This window comes from Ascaphus truei, chromosome 21 (genome assembly GCF_040206685.1).
Source record: "Ascaphus truei isolate aAscTru1 chromosome 21, aAscTru1.hap1, whole genome shotgun sequence".
Taxonomy (NCBI): domain Eukaryota; kingdom Metazoa; phylum Chordata; class Amphibia; order Anura; family Ascaphidae; genus Ascaphus; species Ascaphus truei.
This window is the reverse complement of record NC_134503.1, coordinates 5880140-5901436: the sequence shown is the minus strand read 5'-3', so window position 1 is coordinate 5901436 and position 21297 is coordinate 5880140. Positions and strand designations below refer to the sequence as shown.

Here is a 21297-nt window from a genome sequence, read left to right as displayed (position 1 = left end):
GGCGCGAGGGCAGGCAGTGCAGAGTAGCACTGAGACTGGGGGCGGCGCGAGGGCAGGCAGTGCAGAGTAGCACTGAGATGGGGCGGCGCGAGGGCAGGCAGTGCAGAGTAGCACTGAGACGGGGCGGCGCGAGGGCAGGCAGTGCAGAGTAGCACTGAGACTGGGGGCGGCGCGAGGGCAGGCAGTGCAGAGTAGCACTGAGACTGGGGGCGGCGCGAGGGCAGGCAGTGCAGAGTAGCACTGAGACTGGGGGCGGCGCGAGGGCAGGCAGTGCAGAGTAGCACGGAGACTGGGGCGGGGCGAGGGCAGGCAGTGCAGAGTAGCACTGGGACTGGGGGCGGGGCGAGGGCAGGCAGTGCAGAGTAGCACTGAGACTGGGGGCGGCGCGAGGGCAGGCAGTGCAGAGTAGCACTGAGACTGGGGGCGGGGCGAGGGCAGGCAGTGCAGAGTAGCACTGAGACTGGGGGCGGCACTCGTGTGTGTGTCTGTGTGCAGCCTGTCCTTGATTGGAGGAGCGGAGGGCCAATCAGAGGACAGCGGGGGCGGAGCCCACACCCCGGCAGCACAGGGACGTCTGTGTGACTGTCCTTCATGGCAATAAGGTAAGGACACAGATGGCGGGGGGGGGGGCAGTCAGTGTGAGATGGTGAGAGGATGGGGGGCAGGGTGAGATGATGGGGAGGGCCGTCAAGGGCCACCAACAGGTCAGGTTTTAAGGATTAGAAAAATGGCCGGGTTGCCGGTCAGTGCTGGATTGTCACATAGCGCATGACGTAATCAATGACGCCTACCCTTGACGCACGTTTCGCTTTATCAAAAGGGGGTCAGCCCAACTACTCCCCAGAGATTCTCTCTTCTCCAGATATTCACTGCAATATTTGACTATCCAGATAGTTATCCTGGTAATTTCATCCTTTGGGGAACCATCCCCACCATCTTATCCACCTTGCGATCCAACACCAAGAGTAGAGTGCATCCAACACCAAGAGTAGAGTGCATCCAACACCAAGAGTAGAGTGCATCCAACCTGGGGCCTGGTTTGTTTCTGCCTCTTCGACGGGTCCATTTTTATTACGCCTTTATAATATTCCCCTAGCACACCACCTTATCTTATATAGGCACACAGACCTCGGGTACCATCCCTCTTTGCAGGTTTTAAGGATATTCCAACTTCAGCACGGATGGCCGAGTAAAAGACTGAGCCACCTGTGCTGAAGCTGGGATATCCTTAAAACCTGACCTGTTGGGTGGGGGGATCTTGAGGACTGAGTTCGTTTTCTTGGTTTAAAGAGGAGTTCTCTTCTTGCCTTTATCCACACCGGTTTTATTTCTTAAATCCCACGCTCCCTTTAGGAGCTATGAAGCGTTTGTAATATTAAGTGCCATCTACAGCAGCGGTGTCATCGTCGTCAAACTTAGTCCTCAAGGGCCAGCAACAGGTCGGGTTTTAAGGATATCCCCGCTTCAGCACAGGTGGTTCAATCCACATGACAGCCACCAGAGCTGAAGCAGGGATATTCTTAATACCTGACCTGTTTGCGCTTGCGGACTGAGTTTGACACCACAGGTCTATACTGTAGTTGGTTGCAATGGTAAAATACCAGGAGGTTAGGACAGAACATTCTCAGGGGCCAAGAAACACTTCTAACATTGTAGGGGTTAAACTCATAGGTTTCTGTGTGCGTGGGGGGGACGGGGGACAAACAATAACCAACATGAAATCCTTCCTTACAAACACACAGAGCTTTTCCATTGGGGTCAGAGCGTTGGAGGCCCTGGAAACTAGCAGTGGGGGAAGGGGAGGAGAGGGCTTCTAATGTTAGGAAACCAGCAGTGGGGAAGGGGAGGAGAGGTGAGGGTTTCTAATGTTAGGAAACCAGCAGTGGGAGGGGGGGGGGGGGGAGGAAGGGTTTCTAACATTTGTAGAGGACCTATAACATGAGGTTCTGGAAGCAGTAATAGTTTTAGCCAGTTTGGGGATTGTAGGTATACGTTGCATGTTCATTATGGAGACTGTAAATTAGAACCCAATGTAGAGGGGACTGGCAGCAAATGGGAGTACCTAAATTGAAGCAAACCCCCCCCCCCCCCCCCAAAAGTCAACTCACTTTCTGACCCCAATATGACAAGAGATGGTTCAGAAGGAGCAACAATTTATTGAGCAGCCGGAGAAATGAACGGTTAAAATGTAGCGCGCTTCTTGACGTGTTACATGGGGAAAGCAACGGGCCTCGCTATAAAAAGTGTGGATCTTATTGTGGCTGCTGACAGGTGAAGCTGCGGAGGTGCCGTGGCAGACATGCATGTCCGAGCGCAGGAACCAGGGGATGTGAGTCAGCTTCCCCTGCTGCTGCTTCCTCCTTCTGTCAGCCCCTCCAACCGCTGAACTCTGACGATGAAGACGACCTGCGGGAGAAGCACACACGGAGCTGACAGGAGGGCCACGTGAGGTGGTGCAGGTGATGCGCGTGGCGGGGTGGGAGAGCAGTGGAGGTTGGAGTTCTTTAAAAACCAGAGAGTGTTCCCATGATATGTACGTTGATGCTTCATTGGGTGGCGAACCTTGGAGGGGGTGCACCAAATTGCACTGCGGCCTCTGCCAGTGCCATGTTTTGCCTCGCGGCCTCTGCTAGTGCCATGTTTTGCCTTGCGGCCTCTGCTAGTGCCATGTTTTGCCTCGTCACTGCCAATGTCATTTTACATGCTGTAGTAGAGCAGAGCTAACAACTTAAGTTATAAACACGTTTTCTCTTATACAAATCCCTTTGTACTTATGTCCGGATCACTTCATCGGGATCACCAGGGGATTTCTAATTTGGGGAAAATGATGGTTTTCAGGGCGGTTTTTCGGCGCTGACCACAAAAACTCTCTCTCCAGGCTTATGCCTGTAACTTGCTCATTATGACAGCTGTATGCATTGTTCATTTAGCAGCACCTGCTCTCCAGCCTTACGAGATTTTGCTCCAAACAGCAAAAGTACGAAAAGTTAAAGAAGATAACACTTTTAGGCACTACCCGCTGCTCAGAGCTTGGTTTGGGGGCATCGTCACGGCATTATGGGGTAACAAGAACATTCTATTTAGGAGCTCAATTTGGGACTCCTTAGGATTCTGTCTACAGCCCCTCAGCATCTCTTTACTCATTCGGGAATACTTACTGGTTTGAAACACCGAAGCCAAAACCTGGAAAACAAACCAATTATTTCGAGTTAGTGCCAACCAGAGCAACAGACACCAATAAACAGAAATCCACTCAATATCACAGTCAGGGACGCAGGCAGAACGCAGTCATACAACAAGAAGAGTTGGTATAAAACTTGGGAGATGTGGTACCTGCTAGTACATACCCCCACTGCTGCCCGCTGGTGCTCCGCCACCGCCTGACCCAAAGCCAGAGAACCCGCCGCTTTGCCCCCCAAAGCTGGAGGGCTGCTGGGACAGAGCGCCGAAGGTTGGGGTGTTCTGGGTGGCCAAGCTCCCGAACGTTGTGTTACTGCTTCCGCCTCCGAATCTGTGGGACAAACGGATATCAGAGAGAGCAGCAGCAGACAGGCGGAAGAAAGATGCAAATGACAGCAAGAATAGTGTGCGAGTTGGAGAGAATTCGATAACCCTCCCAAGAAGTGTAGAGCTCGGCCTTATTAAGCCAGAATCATCCTTAAAATATGAATTCTGTTTATTGCACTGTTTACCTTGTTTCGTACCCCAAAGACACATTTAATCATAAGATGCATGGCTCAATGACTTCGGTGTAAAATAATATTCATACTGAAAGACCCACAAGTGCAAGAACTGTTTTTTCCTCTCTCGGGGTGTTGGTGCTATTCCTTCCTGCAAATGTGCTCGATAAATTTAATTGAAAAAAACAAAAAAAAAACAAAGCATCCAAAGTCGCTCCCTACAAGGCTTTGCACACACAGCAGCAAGGTATTGTGGGGTGCGACTTTGGAAGCTCCCACAGTGACGGCTATGCCCCCCCCATTTCTCCCGCGCACACTGGAAGGGCAGTTTGGGGCCTTATTAAGCGTGTGTTCCCCCACGAGCTCAGGACATTATACTACATGGGATCGCACAGCTTTGTCAGTGATATTCTGATACGTAGGCAGTAAGATTTATTAGTTGGGGTTTGAGGAACACATTTTCTAGCAGGGGGTGCTCAATGTAAAAAAAAGGCTGGGAACCAGTGGTCTAAAACATTGGACTAGATTTACCATGCGGCAAATGGAGCCTATAACACCCCCCCTCTTCCCCGGCAGTAACTGCCATACAAGTGAATAGCAGGTCACACAAGATCGCGGAGTGATGTCCAACATTGGACCACAGCAAATATCCTCGATAGGAGCTTGATTTATTGGTAAATAAGGGCCTGACAATGGTGTGTGTTGGGGTTCTTCTTTTTTAACGGAGGAATGGTTCATGGCAGGAGAATGTAGTAGCTATTGGCGAATTATTTGGCGGCAAATGATGTCATGCGTCGCCATGGCAACGCGCTCAGCACTGAGCCCCTACAGCCGCAATTAGAGCGGCTTTAGTAGGGGCTCACGTGCGCTTCCGCGCGCAGGTCTTGGGGGAATCTAAAATTCCTCCGCTTGCCGGCGAGACAGGCCGGTCACGTGAGCGGTTCGCCCAATGAGGGCGAACCAGCTACGTGACGTCACTGGCCCGCCCCCGGCCAGTGACGCTCCCGCCCCCGGAACGCCCCGTGACGGCTGCTGAGAGCGCTTGCGGTAAGCAACCGCAAAGCCAGGGAAAGCACCTGCTTTCCCTGAGCCTCAGCGCGCCTCAGCACGCCAGCGGTAAGCGTGTCCGAGGCCTTAGATTTTGGAGAATCCATTAACCATGTCACTTTAATAATCCTGATAATACTTTATTCAGATAAGGCGATTACAGCCAGCTGACATGTGTCAGTATGAAGACCTTGCACATTAATGCTGCACAGGGAGTCAAAGTGACTCGCTCAAGGTCACAAGCCGGAATAGAATTCTCAAGATTGTGTCCATTCCGTAACCATTACCCCGTAACCATTACTCCATTACCCCGTAACCATTACTCCATTACCCCGTTACCATTACTCCATTACCCCGTTACCATTACTCCATTACCCCGTTACCATTACTCCGTTACCATTACTCCATTACCCCGTAACCATTACTCCATTACCCCGTAACCATTACTCCATTACCCCGTAACCATTACTCCATTACCCCGTAACCATTACTCCATTACCCCGGAACCATTACTCCATTACCCCGGAACCATTACTCCATTGCCCCGGAACCATTACTCCATTACACCGGAACCATTACTCCATTACACCGGAACCATTACTCCATTACACCGGAACCATTACTCCATTACACCGGAACCATTACTCCATTACCCCGTAACCATTACTCCATTACCCTGTAACCATTACTCCATTACCCCGTAACCATTACTCCATTACCCCGGAACCATTACTCCATTACCCCGGAACCATTACTCCATTACCCCGGAACCATTACTCCATTACCCCGGAACCATTACTCCATTACACCGTAACCATTACTCCATTGCCCCGTTATGATTTTTTAACATACCATGTACACTTCTAAGATCCCTTCCTGGTTGAGTCTCTTACCCAAATCCTCCAGTGTTAGCCGCGATCGTACCCTCGCCGAACACTTTACCTCCCGCCGAGCCCAGAGGGCTTGCAAAGCCTGGGGCTGAACCGAATGCCGGCACCCCTCCGAAACCCGGGGATCCCCCAAACGTTGGAGGGCTGCCGAACACCGGAGCAGCGCCAAAGCCACCTGAGCAAAACAGAGGCAAACAGAGAGGGAGGAGGGGGGGCGAGATAGAGGGGGGCGCGAGAGAGAGAGGAGGGGGGGCGAGAGAGAGAGGGGGGGGCGAGAGAGAGGCGAGAGGGGGGGGGGAGAGAGAGAGGGGCGAGAGAGAGAGAGAGGGGAGCGAGAGAGAGGAGGGGGGGCGAGAGAGAGGGGGGGGCGAGAGAGAGGGGGGAGCGAGAGAGAGAGGAGGGGGGGCGAGAGAGAGGTGGGAGCGAGAGGGGGGGGCGAAAGAGAGGCGAGAGGGGGGGGGAGAGAGAGAGGGGCGAGAGAGAGAGAGGGTGAGAGAGAGAGAGGGCGAGAGAGACAAAGAAACAAAACATCACACGTATGGCAACATCACAGACAGAGGGTTAACCACTTCAGCGGTAGGTATCTCCCATGGCACTGAAGAGGTTAATAACATTGTGACAGGACACTGGATGCAGGGCTCTTTCTTGCTGTGGCATATTCAATGCGCTCTCAGCCTGTGGTGGTGCGGGTGCAGGGGCGGGCAGCACAGACATGATGCTGGACACAGACCTTTAAATGGGGCTGGAGGGGCTGGGGCAGGAGGGGGGGGGGGTAACCCTTTGCTTTCTGCTGCTGCAAACATATTCCCAAAACAAGAGAGACTTCTATAGTGAAACATTGGGCACACAGTAAACCCTCCTTATATATTTGTGGCATACAATAAACAGCGCCCCTCAAGAGGGAAGATCGTACCCAGCCCCTGTGGGAAAATGCCAGCGTGACCTGCTTCAGTAAGCTCAGAGATGGTCTCTACAAGGTATTGTGGCTTTTGTCACAGTGCTCGGCAGCAAGTCACACTGCATAAAGGGTGGGGTGAAAACCTCCGCTGCCCCTTTACCAGTCCGACGCCCAGATCCACAAAAGGGTGGCATATTAATGGGCGTAAAAGGCGTGCTTAAAGCTTAGCACCCTTTTGTAGATCTAGGCCCGAGCCAGGTCTAGCCCCTGCTTGTATCAGCGTTAGCCTCCGCAACAGAGGTCACGACCTTGGTAAGCAGGCATCTCTGAGAGGTCAGTTGAAACGGTAGGGCAGGGGTGCTCAACTCCAGTCCTCAATAAACCCCCAACCAGGTCAGGTTTTCAGGATATCCCAGCTTCAGCACAGGTGGCTTAAATCAGAGGCTGAGTCACCTGTGCTGAAGCTGGGATATCCTTTAAACTTGACCTGTGTGGGGGGGGGGGGGGGCGCATGAGGACTGGAGTTGAGCCCCCCTGCATTTAACCCATTTTGCTGCCAGAGGGGCCTGAAAATGATTGCAGAGCCCGGGGGTTAATGTAGTATCAGCACAAAGTGGCAGGCTGAAATTCCAGCAGCAGGAAGCGTGTAACTGATCTGTGTTAGGCACACTGTCCCCCACAACAGGGGCAGGAAAACGGCTACGTAACAAAAAGAAGAAGCGGCCTTGAATTATTTAATGTGCTGGATCGGAGATTTTGTTACAAGGTATTTCGCTAGGACCTGGCTTGTGGTTATTAATAATGCAAGGGGGACCCCAACTGCAAGAGATATCAGCGGGGACAGGGGGGGAGTTCACGGGCACGGGGTGGAGGCCAAAAAAAAGGGATCCCTCAAGTCTTAATGAACACGGACGGTTGGGAAGGATTCCCCACCCAGGTGGCAGAGAGGAATCTACTCATTGTATGGGAAGACAAAGGAAACGGGGGGAAGATCCACCCTTAATAGGAACGCAGAGACACAGAACCTTCCAAATACCCCCCCCAGTTCCCATGGGACGTTTAGGATGTAAAAATAATATATAATTTAAAAAAATAACAATCAACCCTGAACATTGAACCCATTAGGAAGGCGATGCCAGGCATGCGTTTCCTTTTTAACATGTGATTGAAGCAGGGGGTCTTCGGAGCTAAACCCTATTCATTCCCGCTCCGGGGACCGCCTGCTTCCAGAGATGGAGACCGTAAGGGGCGCCGGTATCCGCCCCCAGGGTTCGCGTAACGGGGGCTTTTCCAAGCTCCCACGCCCTGTGGGCCAATGGGAAGCCGAACATTAACGTCACGGCGTGACGCAGAGCTTTGGACTTGGCAGAGACACCGGCACACCGTTCTGGTCAGTATCTCGGGAGCAGGGGGTCCCAGAGCTGAAATGGAGTTCAGCGCCGGAGACCCCCTGCTTCATACCTATGTTTAAAAAAAAAAAAGCATGAATTGCTCCTTTAATCATACCCCTGCCATGTGTTCATGTTGGGACGTAGGACTGTCGTACCCCTGCCATGTGTTCATGTTGGGACGTAGGACTGTCATATCCCTGCCATGTGTTCATGTTGGGACGTAGGACTGTCGTACCCCCGCCATGTGTTCATGTTGGGACGTAGGACTGTCGTACCCCTGCCATGTGTTCATGTTGGGACGTAGGACTGTCATACCCCCGACATGTGTTCATGTTGGGACGTAGGACTGTCATACCCCTGCCATGTGTTCATGTTGGGACGTAGGACTGTCATACCCCCGCCATGTGTTCATGTTGGGACGTAGGACTGTCGTACCCCCGCCATGTGTTCATGTTGGGACGTAGGACTGTCATACCCCTGCCATGTGTTCATGTTGGGACGTAGGACTGTCATACCCCCGCCATGTGTTCATGTTGGGACGTAGGACTGTCGTACCCCCGCCATGTGTTCATGTTGGGACGTAGGACTGTCATACCCCTGCCATGTGTTCATGTTGGGACGTAGGACTGTCATACCCCCGCCATGTGTTCATGTTGGGACGTAGGACTGTCATACCCCTGCCATGTGTTCATGTTGGGACGTAGGACTGTCATACCCCTGCCATGTGTTCATGTTGGGACGTAGGACTGTCATACCCCTGCCATGTGTTCATGTTGGGACGTAGGACTGTCATACCCCTGCCATGTGTTCATGTTGGGACGTAGGACTGTCATAACCCCGCCATGTGTTCATGTTGGGACGTAGGACTGTCATACCCCTGCCATGTGTTCATGTTGGGACGTAGGACTGTCATACCCCCGCCATGTGTCCATGTTGGGACGTAGGACTGTCATACCCCTGCCATGTGTCCATGTTGGAACGTAGGACTGTCATACCCCTGCCATGTGTCCATGTTGGGACGTAGGACTGTCATACCCCTGCCATGTGTCCATGTTGGGACGTAGGACTGTCATACCCCTGCCATTTGTCCATGTTGGGACGTAGGACTGTCATACCCCTGCCATGTGTCCATGTTGGGACGTAGGACTGTCATACCCCTGCCATGTGTCCATGTTGGGACGTAGGACTGTCATACCCCTGCCATGGGTTCATGTTGGGACGTAGGACTGTCATACCCCTGCCATGTGTCCATGTTGGGACGTAGGACTGCACACCTTTACATTGGAGATCTGCATGTGGTTCGGAGGTATGGGGGGGGCACTGCTCTAATATTTCGGCAAGAGACCCCAGTGTATGATCAGAAGAGACTTGTATTACATCTGATGCACAGATAGTCACAGAACTACAATACCTGTCTTGGTCGGGCTGGAGAAGCCGAATCCCTGGCTGGCCACGCTGCCTCCTGCGCTGAACGTGCCGGAAGACTTCTGATCCCCGAATGCCGAGTTCCCAAATCCAAACGTCTTTGCCCCGCTGTCTCCAAAAAGGCTGGTGCTGTCTGAGACGGGAGAGACGGGCAGGTTAGTGCCCTGCTACCAGACTGGCTAATACACCACCACCCCACGCTGCGGAGATTACAATGGCAAATAACCTGTACCCTGCACAGCCATGCGGGCCAAATCACTTGAGGAAAAAGGATCATCAGGAGTTTACCGTCCAATTACAGGAGGATGAGCAATTTACAACAGTTATTATCTGAATGAAAAGCATTTGATAATTAAGGAGCACATAAGCTGGTAAAAAAACACACACACACACACACACACACGCACGCACGCACGCACGCACACACATCTCATCAGCATCATCTTCAGCCCGTGTTGATTGTGTGTGTGTGTGTGTGTGTGTCTCCTTGGCGGATCAGCACTCAAAATGTCATCTACAGAAGTGCACGACAAAATAGTGTACGTGGGGTAGTAAAATATAAAAAAATAACTCAGATTTGCAAAACATTATCCAAATGTTATTGTGGCAAGAGCAAAAAACCGAAGCTTCGGACGTCAGCGGTTACTGCCGAGGACTGAAACATCCATTTTTACTCGTCGCAATAAATCAATGTAAGGGTTTGCAACACACACACAAAGGTTAGCAGAGACCCCTGCAATGGAGCACGTCTCCCCGCACACACCCTCTGGCAGCTAACATGACAGGAGTGAAGGTGGGGTAATGGGAGCCAAAGCACCACACACCCCGCCCTGAAAACCTGGTCCTAAATAGACTCACCGGCAATGTAATGCAATAGTGTGCGACTGAGCATAACACAACCCCCCTCCCCCCATGGGACACAAACATTGGGATTGTTATAGCATATTGATTACATCCGTTGGAATAAGCATAGTGTGTGTGTGTGTGTGTGTGTGTGTGTGTGTGTGTGTGTGTGTGTGTGTGTGTGTGTGTGTGTGTGTGTGTGTGTGTGTGTGTGTGTGTGTGTGTGTGTGTGTGTGTGTGTGTGTGTGGTTTGGATTTATTGCATACATCAGTCTTCTTAAAGCAGCAGTGCGTGGGAGGGGTGGGGGATTCCCACAGAGCTGATCTGCCGTGTCCCACCTCCGGGGATTCCCCGCCTCACAAGATATAGCTAGTTTTTTCCACCAGCCAAAAATACTTGCCCAGTAAACCCAATATGGCAGTGAGGTCAGGCTCGCTCCTGCAGCCAATAGGAAGCAGCAATGTCGTCGGGAGATGAAGTGGTGACTTTGTTGGTGACCACATTCATACTTTGTGTGTCACTGTCACAAAATCTCAAATATCCTCGGGAACAGGGAGAGATCAAGGTACCACGGACCGGTTACAGGGTACCTCTCAGTACAGGCACACAGCCCCCCAAAATAGGAGACGAGTGCTTTAATGAGGAAGTAAATACACAAAAGCACATCTATGACAGCATCCTATTTTCACTGCATTACATGTGGGCCGAGTGTCCAGCAAGCTGCGTGAAACACAGAGGCAACATGTGGCCTTAAAGCAGCAGAGGCGGTTGTTGAGCTGTGAACAGGTGCAGAGCAGGACAGAACCAGGCACTCACTGGACGTGGTAGAGGATCCAAAGCCGGAGGTGGAAGAGCCGAACGGATTCTTGTTGGCTGCCTCCTGGCTGGGTTTCCCCCCGAGGCCGCTGAAGAAGCCCCCTCCTCCGCCGCCCCCGCCGCTCCTTGTGCCGAATAGGCCCCCACCAGAGGAAGCCGGTTGCTACAAATACACAAGAGGAAGGGGGCTGTTAACACTTTCAGCGCCAACGGTGGCAGCAATTAATTTCAAAGGCACTGAGGGGGTTAATTACAAATTACAAAAAGCTGTGAGCTAATCAGCAGCTTGTGGAAGGAAAGGACCCCCCCCCCCCCCCCTGTCCCCCAACTTTGCTTATCATCTATCCACAGCTCGGGATGGGACAGACACACTGACACACTGACACACTGACACACTGACACACTGACACACTGACACACTGACACACTGACACACTGACACACTGACACACTGACACACTGACACACTGACACACTGACACACTGACACACAGACACACAGACACACAGACACACAGACACACAGACACACAGACACACAGACAGGATACAGCACAGCAAGGTACTGGTAAAGAAAACAAAAAAGTGTATTGAAGATAGAAAGCCAACGTTTTGGCCCTCTAAGGCGGGGGGCGCTCAATGCCCGCCCGAGTCACCTGTGCTGAAGCTGGGATATCCTGAAAACCTGGTCTGTTGGGGGAGGGGGGCGGGGAGGGCTTAGGGACTGGAGTTGAGCACTCCTGCTCGACGGGGCCTTAAAATCAGGGCTTATCCCTTAGAGCAGGGTGCGCGGCGCTTACAGAGGTCCTGCGCTCTACCCTCAAAGCATTTCAATGAAATGCCGGGGGAGCGCCCGCGCAGGGCCTCTACGTTCCCTTACCTCGTCACCGGCGGCTTCTGGAGACGCGTCGGCAACGGCAAATTATGGCAACGCGACGTCACATGACGTTGCAACGTCAGACAAGGTAAGGGGATAGGGGGAGGAAGGGCGCGAACAGGGGGGAGGAAGGGCGCGAACAGGGGGGAGGAAGGGCGCGAACAGGGGGGAGGAAGGGCGCGAACAGGGGGTGGGGGGGGGCAAGGGAAAGCAAAAAGGATTGAAACCAAAAATCTTCAAGACTTTTTTTTATGGTAGGGCGCCTCGTTTGAAAATGATATACTGTATACACATATATTTTACCTGACCGAAGACGCTCGGGCTGGAATTCTGTGGCTGACCAAACACGGTCCCAGGGGAAGCCGAGGCGAATCCTGAAGAGGAAGAGACAATAACCCCATTATTGGCGTTGGGTGTTTTAACCCATACGCTGGTGGAAGCGGTGAATATGGGAGGTGCACTCACCTGGAGGCTGGCCGAAGCTGAACCCAGAAGATGAAGTGGTGGTTGTGGAAGCGCTGGCACTGCCAAATACAGGGGCACCCTGTCCAAAGCTGGTGCTCTGCCCAAAGACTGGGGCACTGATCTGCCCAAACAGCCCCCCTCCTGTAGAGGAGGTGCCGCTGCCATTGGCGAGTTGCCCAAAAGAGAAGGAGTTGGCATTGTTGGCAGTTGCCGAGCTTCCAAACAGGTCGCCGCTGCCGGACACAGCCGTAGAAGAGGCAGGTTGCCCGAAGGCCGGTTGGGTTCCGAAGCCGGATTGGGCGAAAGAGAAGTTGCTAGCCGAGTTGGCAGGTGGCTTCCAGAAAGCCGGCGCTTGGCCAAACGTGGGCTGTCCGAAGCTTCCGCTTGCTCCTGCCACCCCGAAGGCTGGCGGGCCGAACCCTGTGCTGGAGCTTGTCGATGTGCTGACGGAGTTACCGGCCTGTGCGAAGGGAGTGGGGACTGCGCCAGCTGCTGGCGCCTGACCAAAGGTTGGGGCTGCTGCCGGAGAGGACGCGGTGGTGACAGCCGGCTGGGCAAATGCAGAACCTGCAGCCGAGGCTTCTCCAGGATGAGGTAATACTGGTGGGTTGTCTGATGCTTGAGGGGTTGCAGGGGTGACCAGCACTGGAGTCTGGGAGGGGAGGTATCCAGAAGCCGGTGGGATGCTTACTGCGGGAGTGGGAGCAGTTACCAAGACGGGGGTGGATGTGACAGATGCATTCGGATCCGAGCCCACTGTGGCAGGCGGGATGGGCAGGGGAGCTACCTCTGCCCTAGTCTCCACCGCTGGCGGAGCTGCAGAATGTACAGTGACGGCAGGAGGTGCCAAGGGAATTGTGGCGACTGCTGGCGAGGCAGCCGGTGTGGCAGCCGGTTCTTCTCTGACCACTTCACGTGTCTGTGCGGTCAGCGGTTGCTGCTGTGGACAGGGAGTGGCAGGTTCATTCGTGGGAGGCTTATCGGGCTGCTTAATTTCCACAGTGCCAGAGCTGGGAGCTGCGGGTGGAAACGCGTTGGGAGCGGAGACCAGACTCCCAAACGCCAGGGCTGCCGAGGCCTGCGCTGCCGATGCCGGATCCACAGGAGGGGCAGCGCTGGGTGGCGGCAACCCAAAGGACAAGCTTGGCTTGATGCCAACCTGGTTGAATAAACTCGGTGCGGCCCCAGCGCTAGTTAACTGGACATTACCAAGCACACTGCCGCCCGAGGAGCTGCTTACCGTGGAATCGGCATCTCCTGGCTTTGCAGGCGGTAGCCCCGCAGCATAACCGAAAACAGGGCTGCTGCTGGGTAACACAGCCGGCTGCATGGAAGGGGGGGCTTTAGGTAACTCTGCCCTGGGCGCCTCCTCTACTTGTCCGACTCTCAGGCCCGAGAAGCTCCCTAGTGTCTCCCCCCCAGAGAAGCTCTGGAAGAGACCGTCGCCAGGCGTGGCTACTTGAGCTTCCAAGTTGCCGGAGGCAGCAGCAACAGGAGGCTGAAGAGAGGTTGCTGCGGCAGAGGCGGGTATGCCGTTCGTTGGGGCATCTCCGGGGGAAGGGCTGGGCGATGAAGTGGGCGGCTTAAGGGAGCCAAAGGAAAAAGAACTTTCAGATCCCGGGCCAAAGAGAGGCTTGTTCCCTCCTCCGAAGGCGAAAGATGCGGTCTGGTTGGGGTCCCTGGCGGGAGCAGCGCCGCCTGCAAGAACAGAAATGGATCATCAATACAATACGGCCGGTGGCTAACGTCAGCTAAGAAACCAAGGTGAGCAAAGACACTAGCTTTGTTTTTTGCAACTCCACTATTTTATAGATGAATAATACGCAGATTGTTTGCAGTTATACAGGAGCCTGTTATTTACTATAGGCAGAAGCTGCAATGGCTGAACCATAGCAGCCAATGCACGTGGAGAAAAAAAGAACAAAAAGGGAACATTAGTTATACATTACTAATGAATATTGATGGCACAGACCACGCGACCCCACTCATTTGCCCATTTTCTGTGGACTTTTACTAGGTTAAAGCGCTACTTTTTATAATTAATATGTATCCTCTGATAATTCCCCCTTAGCGCTACTGAACTAAGCCGCCACATCTCAGCTGATGCCAACAGCTCCGGGAGACCTGGGGGGAAATGGTTTTGAAATAAAGACCCTATAATAGGGGCGGCCAACTACGGTCCTCAAGGGCCACCAGCAGGACAGGTTTTCAGGATATCCCTGCTTCAGCACAAGTGGTTCAATCCGTCTGCTTCGGCACAGGTGGCTCAATCAGTTGCTCAGTCTGCGACTGAGCCACCTGTGCTGAAGCGGGGATATCCTGAAAACCTGACCCGTTGGTCAGCCTTGAAGACTGGAGCTGGCCAGCCCCACCCTACCTTTTTCCTAGAACCCCCGCTTTCTAAACTAGCGCTTCGCTGCTGCCGCTGAACTGAATGTCGGCTTAAGATGCCCCCAGGATAACCGGCTCTGCCTCCGGTGGCCGCTCTCTTCATAAGTTACCTGCAGTTGCGTTTCCAATGGTGGACGAGGAGGCGGCGGCGTTACCAAAGCTGAAACCGGCCCTGGGCATCAGAGAGGAAAGGGATATTAGTCCCTAAAGCAGGGGATGGCCAACTCCAGTCCTCAAGGGCCACCAACAGGTCAGGTTTTCAGGACATCCCTGCTTCAGCACAGGTGGCGCAGTTGATGTCTGAGCCACCTGTGCTGAAGCAGGGATATCCTTACAACTTGATCTGTTGGTGGCCCTTGAGGACTGGAGTTGGCCCTCCCCTGCCCTAAACAAACGGGGGATTCTGCACATACATTTACTTCATACCCAGGCTTATTCACTCACTTACATAATAATACTTCACTAGATACAAGATACATGGAGATTCATATTGTGATGGTGTGGGTGTGTAAGGGTGTGTAGGGGTGTGTGTGTGTGTGTGAGTGAGTGTGTGGGTGAGTGTGTGGGTGAGTGTAGGGGTGGGTGTGTGGGTGAGTGTAGGGGTGGGTGTGTGGGTGTGTAGGGGTGGGTGTGTGGGTGTGTAGGGGTGGGTGTGTGGGTGTGTAGGGGTGGGTGTGTGTTTGTGTAGGGGGGTGTGTAGGCTGTACGTGAAACAAACAGTGCCCGGTTTGTTATCCTGTAACAAAGTGTTGTATTTGAATATGTTGGGTAAAATGTAATAATTGCCCTAACATCACAATCAGTGGGACCCGCACTTACAGCGGCTCTAGGACATTTGGCCGCGGCCATTTAGGACGGTTGCGCGCGCACACACACAGCTGGGGAATATTTAGGACGGTCGCACGCACACAGGTGGGAAATCTTTAGGACTGACACACACACAGGGAATGTTAAGGTCGGTCGGTCACACGTGTAATGTTTAGGACTGTCACACAGGTGGGGAATGTTTAGGACTGTCACACACAGGTGGGGAATGTTTAGGACTGTCACACACAGGTGGGGAATGTTTAGGACTGTCACACACAGGTGGTAGGTCTATTGGTTTCTGTACTCTATTTAAGGATCTAGCACCCATTCTAACCCTGTGACAAGGACATTGGTTATAAGTTTTCCCGCACACCATCGGTTTTGGATGTATCCCTTTATCTGCGGTTTCTGATCACATACAGTGATGTTTGTTAAGTAAAGAAGCACAACAGAACCCTTTGGCTTTCAAAACCTGAAATCAGTGCTGCTATCAAAGCCAATACAAGATTTTCGGTTCATCCATTCTCGGGCGCCCAATCTTACCCTGCGGGGGGGAAAGAAAACGGCTTGCTGAGCTGTGAGGCGGCGGCGGAGGCAGGCGCAGCGCTGACCGGTGAAGCAGCAGCAGCTTCGGGCTTTGGCGATGCTTGTCCTAGGATAGTAGAGAGTGTCACTCACACACCAATTCATGGCATTTGGCTGGTAACCCCAATGTCGGGTCAGGGAAACCCTTATAAGCCAGAATCAGAGGTCATCACCAAGGTCAGGGGACGCTCAACTCCTGTCCAGTCCTCAAGGGCCACCGACAGGCCAGGTTTTCAGGATATCCCTGCTTCAGCACAGGTGATGCAGTCTTCCTCTGAGCCACCTGTGCTGAAGCAGGCACACCCTGAAAACCTGTTGGTGGCTCTTCAGGACTGGAGTTGGTCACCCCTGACCTAGGTGATATACCTTTTTAAACACCTTCCAAAAGCAGCATGGCAGTGAATGCAGCGATGAGCCTGCGCACATCACGTTCGGATTTCTCGCTTTCTCCATCACTACGCACCTGCGGTTTTGCAGAAAGCCGGACCGTGCGCCGGTTGGCCAGCTACCGGCGTGGACATAGGGTGCATCTTAAGAGCACTAGCTGGAAGACCCTGGAACAAGAGAAATGTGCATTTCAAACTGGCGTGTGGGATGGGAGATGCATGCCAGCTCAGGGACTTCGATGAGGGGGCCAAGGAACCGGTCGCCCATCACCGTCACATACAAGAGCGCGCTCTCCATCCCACGCCCAGTGCAATCTCACAACATGTGCATTAGGCACTGAAACTGGATTGCAAGAGCCGTGGTTCATTAGGTCTGACTGACACACACACACACACACACACACACACACTTTAATTTAAAGAAACCATTTCTAAAAGGATGCGTTAAGAGGTTCCACAGGAATGCGGAAGTGAAGGCTTTCTGTAGACACTGTAAATAACAGGAAGGGAGAAGGTGCAGTACCTGCTTTGCCTGGTTTGAAGCCACTGTAGCCAGGACCTGGTGTATAACTTGGGCAGCGGAGTGTGGCACAGACGGCCTGTAAATAAACCCCAGAAACATGGTGTGAAGGAGGCGTCATTATTACAGAATATGGTCACAGCTTTCCCTCAAAATGCAGCACGAGCCCCGTTCTCGGCTGAACACACTCGGCATGCAAGAGGCATCCACTCATTCTTACCAAAGCAGAGGGATCAATATCATCAAAGCGCGCCCAGGCTCACAGGAGACGCGCGGGGGGGGGGGGGGGGGGGGGGGTTATTTAGGAACAGGCCCGCGGCTGCATTGTAAATCCGCAACAAAAAACAGACGCGTGTGTCCTTGACCCCAATATGCACAAGGTTAATGCGAGTGTTTTCTATCCTAATATACACCCGTGTGAGCGTGAAAGCGTGAGCGATACCAGCAGCAAATGTCTCCGGCACACTGATATTCCTTCAAAAACTCTCTTGTATGAGAAAGTCCGGATACCCCCAAGTAACATCTACTTCCATCAATAAAATATATTACATCACGGAGAGCAGAACACATTATTCCGCCGCCCCTCCGTTATGTAACGTTTCTATTGATACAAGGGGATGTTACTTTGGGATAATCCTTTTTTTGATATAAAAGAAAGCGTTTTTGGCGAGTGCCGCCTTCAGTCATGAATGTCTGTCTGTCTGTCTGTATTTATATATAGCGCCATTAATGTACATAGCGCTTCACAGCAGTAATATACACAACAATCATATAAGTAACAAATAGTACAAATAACACACAAAGGGGAGAAGTGCTTCAGACATAAAAGTAACATTTAGGAAAAGGAGCCCCTGCTGCGAAGAGCTTACAATCTAATGAGAGGATAGCGTTAAAACCTGGACTGATAGCGGTCCTTGAAGACTAGAGCAGGGGGTGGCCAACGGTCACCAACAGGTCAGGTTTTCAGGACATCCCTGCTTCAACACAGGTGGCTCAATCAGTGGCTTAGTCTTCGTCGGAGTCACCTGTGCTGAAGCAGGGATATCCCTAAACTGACCCGTTGGTGGCCCTTGAGGACTGGGAGTTGGCCACCCCTGCTTTAAAGCATATATATCAAACTCAAACAAGGCATTTAAACCGTTCAGTGTTCCCACTTTCTAACAGAGAGGCGACGGTCAAAAGAGAAGTTAAAAGGACTATTGGGGAATAAGTCATCAGTATATATTTATATACACTATATCTACACTACGTACCAGGGGCGTAAATAATCACCGGTGAACCCCAGGCCCTACCTATGAAGCAGGGTGTGCGGGATGCTTACCGGCGGCAGTGGAGAGACCCCACCCAGGCCGGCAATGACAGAAGTTGGGCCTGGCGTTCGGTGGGGCTTAACGCTTGTGTTATGAGCTGGGGTCCCTCAGCCGGGTAAGGTGAGGGGCTCTGTAGAAATGCAGGAAAGCTGTCCCAGCGGGCAGATGGGCCCCCAACTGTCGGTAGCCCGGTTCAGCGGGACTAGGCTGCACCCATGGCAGTTCAGCTGGTGTTCCACAACTGGTATACACACACTCCCCCCGTTCTATTACTAAACATGTCGACCTAATTCCAACCCCCCCTTTACCAGTCTGCCAGCAGAAGGCCGTGAATGTATTCGAGCAGTGGTTCCCAGACATCTCCAAACCCCAGAACCCTTCAGTGGTTCCCAGACATCTCCAAATCCCAGAACCCTTCAGTGGTTCCCAGACATCTCCAAATCCCAGAACCCTTCAGTGGTTCCCAGACATCTCCAAACCCCAGAACCCTTCAGTGGTTCCCAGACATCTCCAAATCCCAGAACCCTTCAGTGGTTCCGAGACATCTCCAAATCCCAGAACCCTTCAGTGGTTCCCAGACATCTCCAAATCCCAGAACCCTTCAGTGGTTCCCAGACATCTCCAAATCCCAGAACCCTTCAGTGGTTCCCAGACATCTCCAAATCCCAGAACCCTTCAGTGGTTCCCAGACATCTCCAAATCCCAGAACCCTTCAGTGGTTCCCAGACATCTCCAAATCCCAGAACCCTTCAGTGGTTCCCAGACATCTCCAAATCCCAGAACCCTTCAGTGGTTCCCAGACATCTCCAAACCCCAGAACCCTTCAGTGGTTCCCAGACATCTCCAAATCCCAGAACCCTTCAGTGGTTCCGAGACATCTCCAAATCCCAGAACCCTTCAGTGGTTCCCAGACATCTCCAAATCCCAGAACCCTTCAGTGGTTCCCAGACATCTCCAAATCCCAGAACCCTTCAGTGGTTCCCAGACATCTCCAAATCCCAGAACCCTTCAGTGGTTCCCAGACATCTCCAAATCCCAGAACCCTTCAGTGTTCGCCTTCATGTTTAATTCCTTAATGGCCACCAAACCTCAGGCCAATGGAAGCGGCAACGTGACTTCCTGTTGGACTGCGCCCGCCATGTTTAAATAACCAGGAAGTGGCACACCGCAGCATTACATAGCTTTGCTCAGCTCTGGAAAATGCCCCACCGCCCCTGCCCTGCGACCGGGTGAACTGCGGCCCATGTATCTCGTACAGCTCAATGTGTGGTACGGAGGGTGAACTCATACAAGGCAATGCTGCCATCTGCAGGCAGACAGAGGCACTGCAAGTGACTGCTGACACTCACCCCATCACTGTTACAATGTTTGGGCCTGGCCCGTTGCCCTTCAGCTCCTTCACGTTCACCACCTGGGGTACAGTCTGTAGGGTGGATTCCGTCAGGGTCGCTGCAGGTAAACGAAGAGGCAATTAGGCGAGAGCAGCCTATCCAGGGATATTACACATATTGGAGCCTGTGACGGTACATTACCTGGTGTCTGATTGGCTATCTGCCTCCGAAGGGCGGCGGCCGCAGCGGCTGCGTGTGGGGCCGGGACGCTGGGGGCCCCGTGTTTCACAGTCTTGGTGGCCAACATGGTGCTGTCCGCTCCCGGAGGCATCACTCGGATCGACTGTACCGAGGCAGCTACTACAACACAAGATCAGTCGCTGCCGTTACTACGGGTGGTCGTACAGGGACGGTTTTAGGATCAGCAATAAGATCCGCGCCTATAATTAATCTGGCCAGAGGCGCCAGCGACTCTGCGCTATGGATTTGCCCTGCAGGTATTAACTCGTTCCTACTTAACACAGGTGAAGTTTTCAGGATATTCCTGCTTCAGCACAGGTGGCTTAACAACTGAGCCGACGCAGGGATATCCTTAAACATGACCGGTTGGGCCACCGCTGCACTAGCAGAAACTTGTGGTCCCGGTGCCACCAAAACGTGAAGCACTCGGGGACATGGGTTGCCATTCGCCCCATTTTTAGGTCTAATTGCTCGTCCCCAAATTGGAGAATATATTTTAATGTCTGAATGCCAAACCTGTAAATATGAATGCAGGAGGGTATGAATGGGTACAACACACTATTTCTTGGGCCGGGCATTCTTCTAGACGGGCAGATGCGGCCGCACTAGCTGTACACAACCGAGCGCCAGAGACTCACGTAAGCCAGATGCAGGGCCCAAGTTGATTTGAGGTTTCCCGAAGGCGGGAGTTGGGGAGACAAAGCCTGGCTGCACGGAGGTCGTACGGACTACGGGAGTATGCCGGACGGCTCGGACAGGGGTTGCCTCTGGTGGTGGTGTGGCATGCCTCGCTACCTCCTGCGGCGGTATCTGCCGGTCTTCGTTATCAGCTGCTTCTGACAAGGAAGACGCCGAGCTCACATCATCTAGATCTTCGTAGTAGCTGGGAGCCAGGAATGACGAACGGGAAAGGCTGGCTGCAAGAGAGAGCAAAACTCAGCTGTCTGACCATTGGGATTCAATACTTCTATCCCTCTGGATTGATCCTCTTCTGTTAAATAGAAGAGAGGTGGGACACTGCTCAAACCATAATATCATGTTAGGAAAACAGATAGAAATGAGCCTGGTGCACAGGGATAATGGCTATATAATAACAGAAAAAAGTGACAGGGGTCACTAAAAGTCCCCTATATGTTGCACTCAAGCCTGGGTGGAAAGTACCAAACTAGTGTGAAAAATCTAGTCGCAGAAAGCGTGTGTTCCAAGGAAGCGAAACCCTAAAAGTGTCACGTTAAAGACACAACATTTTAGCTAATCCTAACAATCATACGCAAACATCTGCATAGGATTGTTAGGATTAGCTAAAATGTTGTGTCTTTAACGTGACACTTTTAGGGTTTAGCTTCCTTGGAACACACGCTTTCTGCGACTAGATTTTTCACACTAGTTTGGTA

General features: G+C 52.6%; 1 protein-coding gene across 6 annotated transcripts in view; it reads right to left on the bottom strand.

Annotated features, from left to right (window-relative positions):
* Positions 1–2136: 2136 nt before the first annotated feature.
* Positions 2137–21297, bottom strand: part of NUP214 (nucleoporin 214) — a 40269-nt gene continuing 21108 nt past the window's right edge. For 2 of the 6 annotated variants that reach the window (XM_075578696.1, XM_075578697.1), the window contains exons 22-35: positions 20542–20820; positions 19865–20023; positions 19682–19781; positions 17026–17101; positions 16580–16670; positions 16075–16183; positions 14835–14896; positions 12334–14031; positions 12172–12242; positions 10992–11154; positions 9318–9464; positions 3348–3511; positions 3159–3183; positions 2137–2406 (exon numbers count right to left, since the gene is read on the bottom strand). In XM_075578696.1, the coding sequence (XP_075434811.1) occupies positions 2138–2406; positions 3159–3183; positions 3348–3511; positions 9318–9464; positions 10992–11154; positions 12172–12242; positions 12334–14031; positions 14835–14896; positions 16075–16183; positions 16580–16670; positions 17026–17101; positions 19682–19781; positions 19865–20023; positions 20542–20820 (3413 nt within the window). In that variant the 3' untranslated portion in view covers position 2137. Of the gene's footprint in view, positions 2407–3158; positions 3184–3333; positions 3512–5620; positions 5793–9317; positions 9465–10991; positions 11155–12171; positions 12243–12333; positions 14032–14834; positions 14897–16074; positions 16184–16579; positions 16671–17025; positions 17102–19681; positions 19782–19864; positions 20024–20541; positions 20821–21297 lie in introns of all 6 variants that reach the window. The other 4 variants (XM_075578698.1, XM_075578701.1, XM_075578699.1 and 1 more) reach the window with 4 other exon arrangements.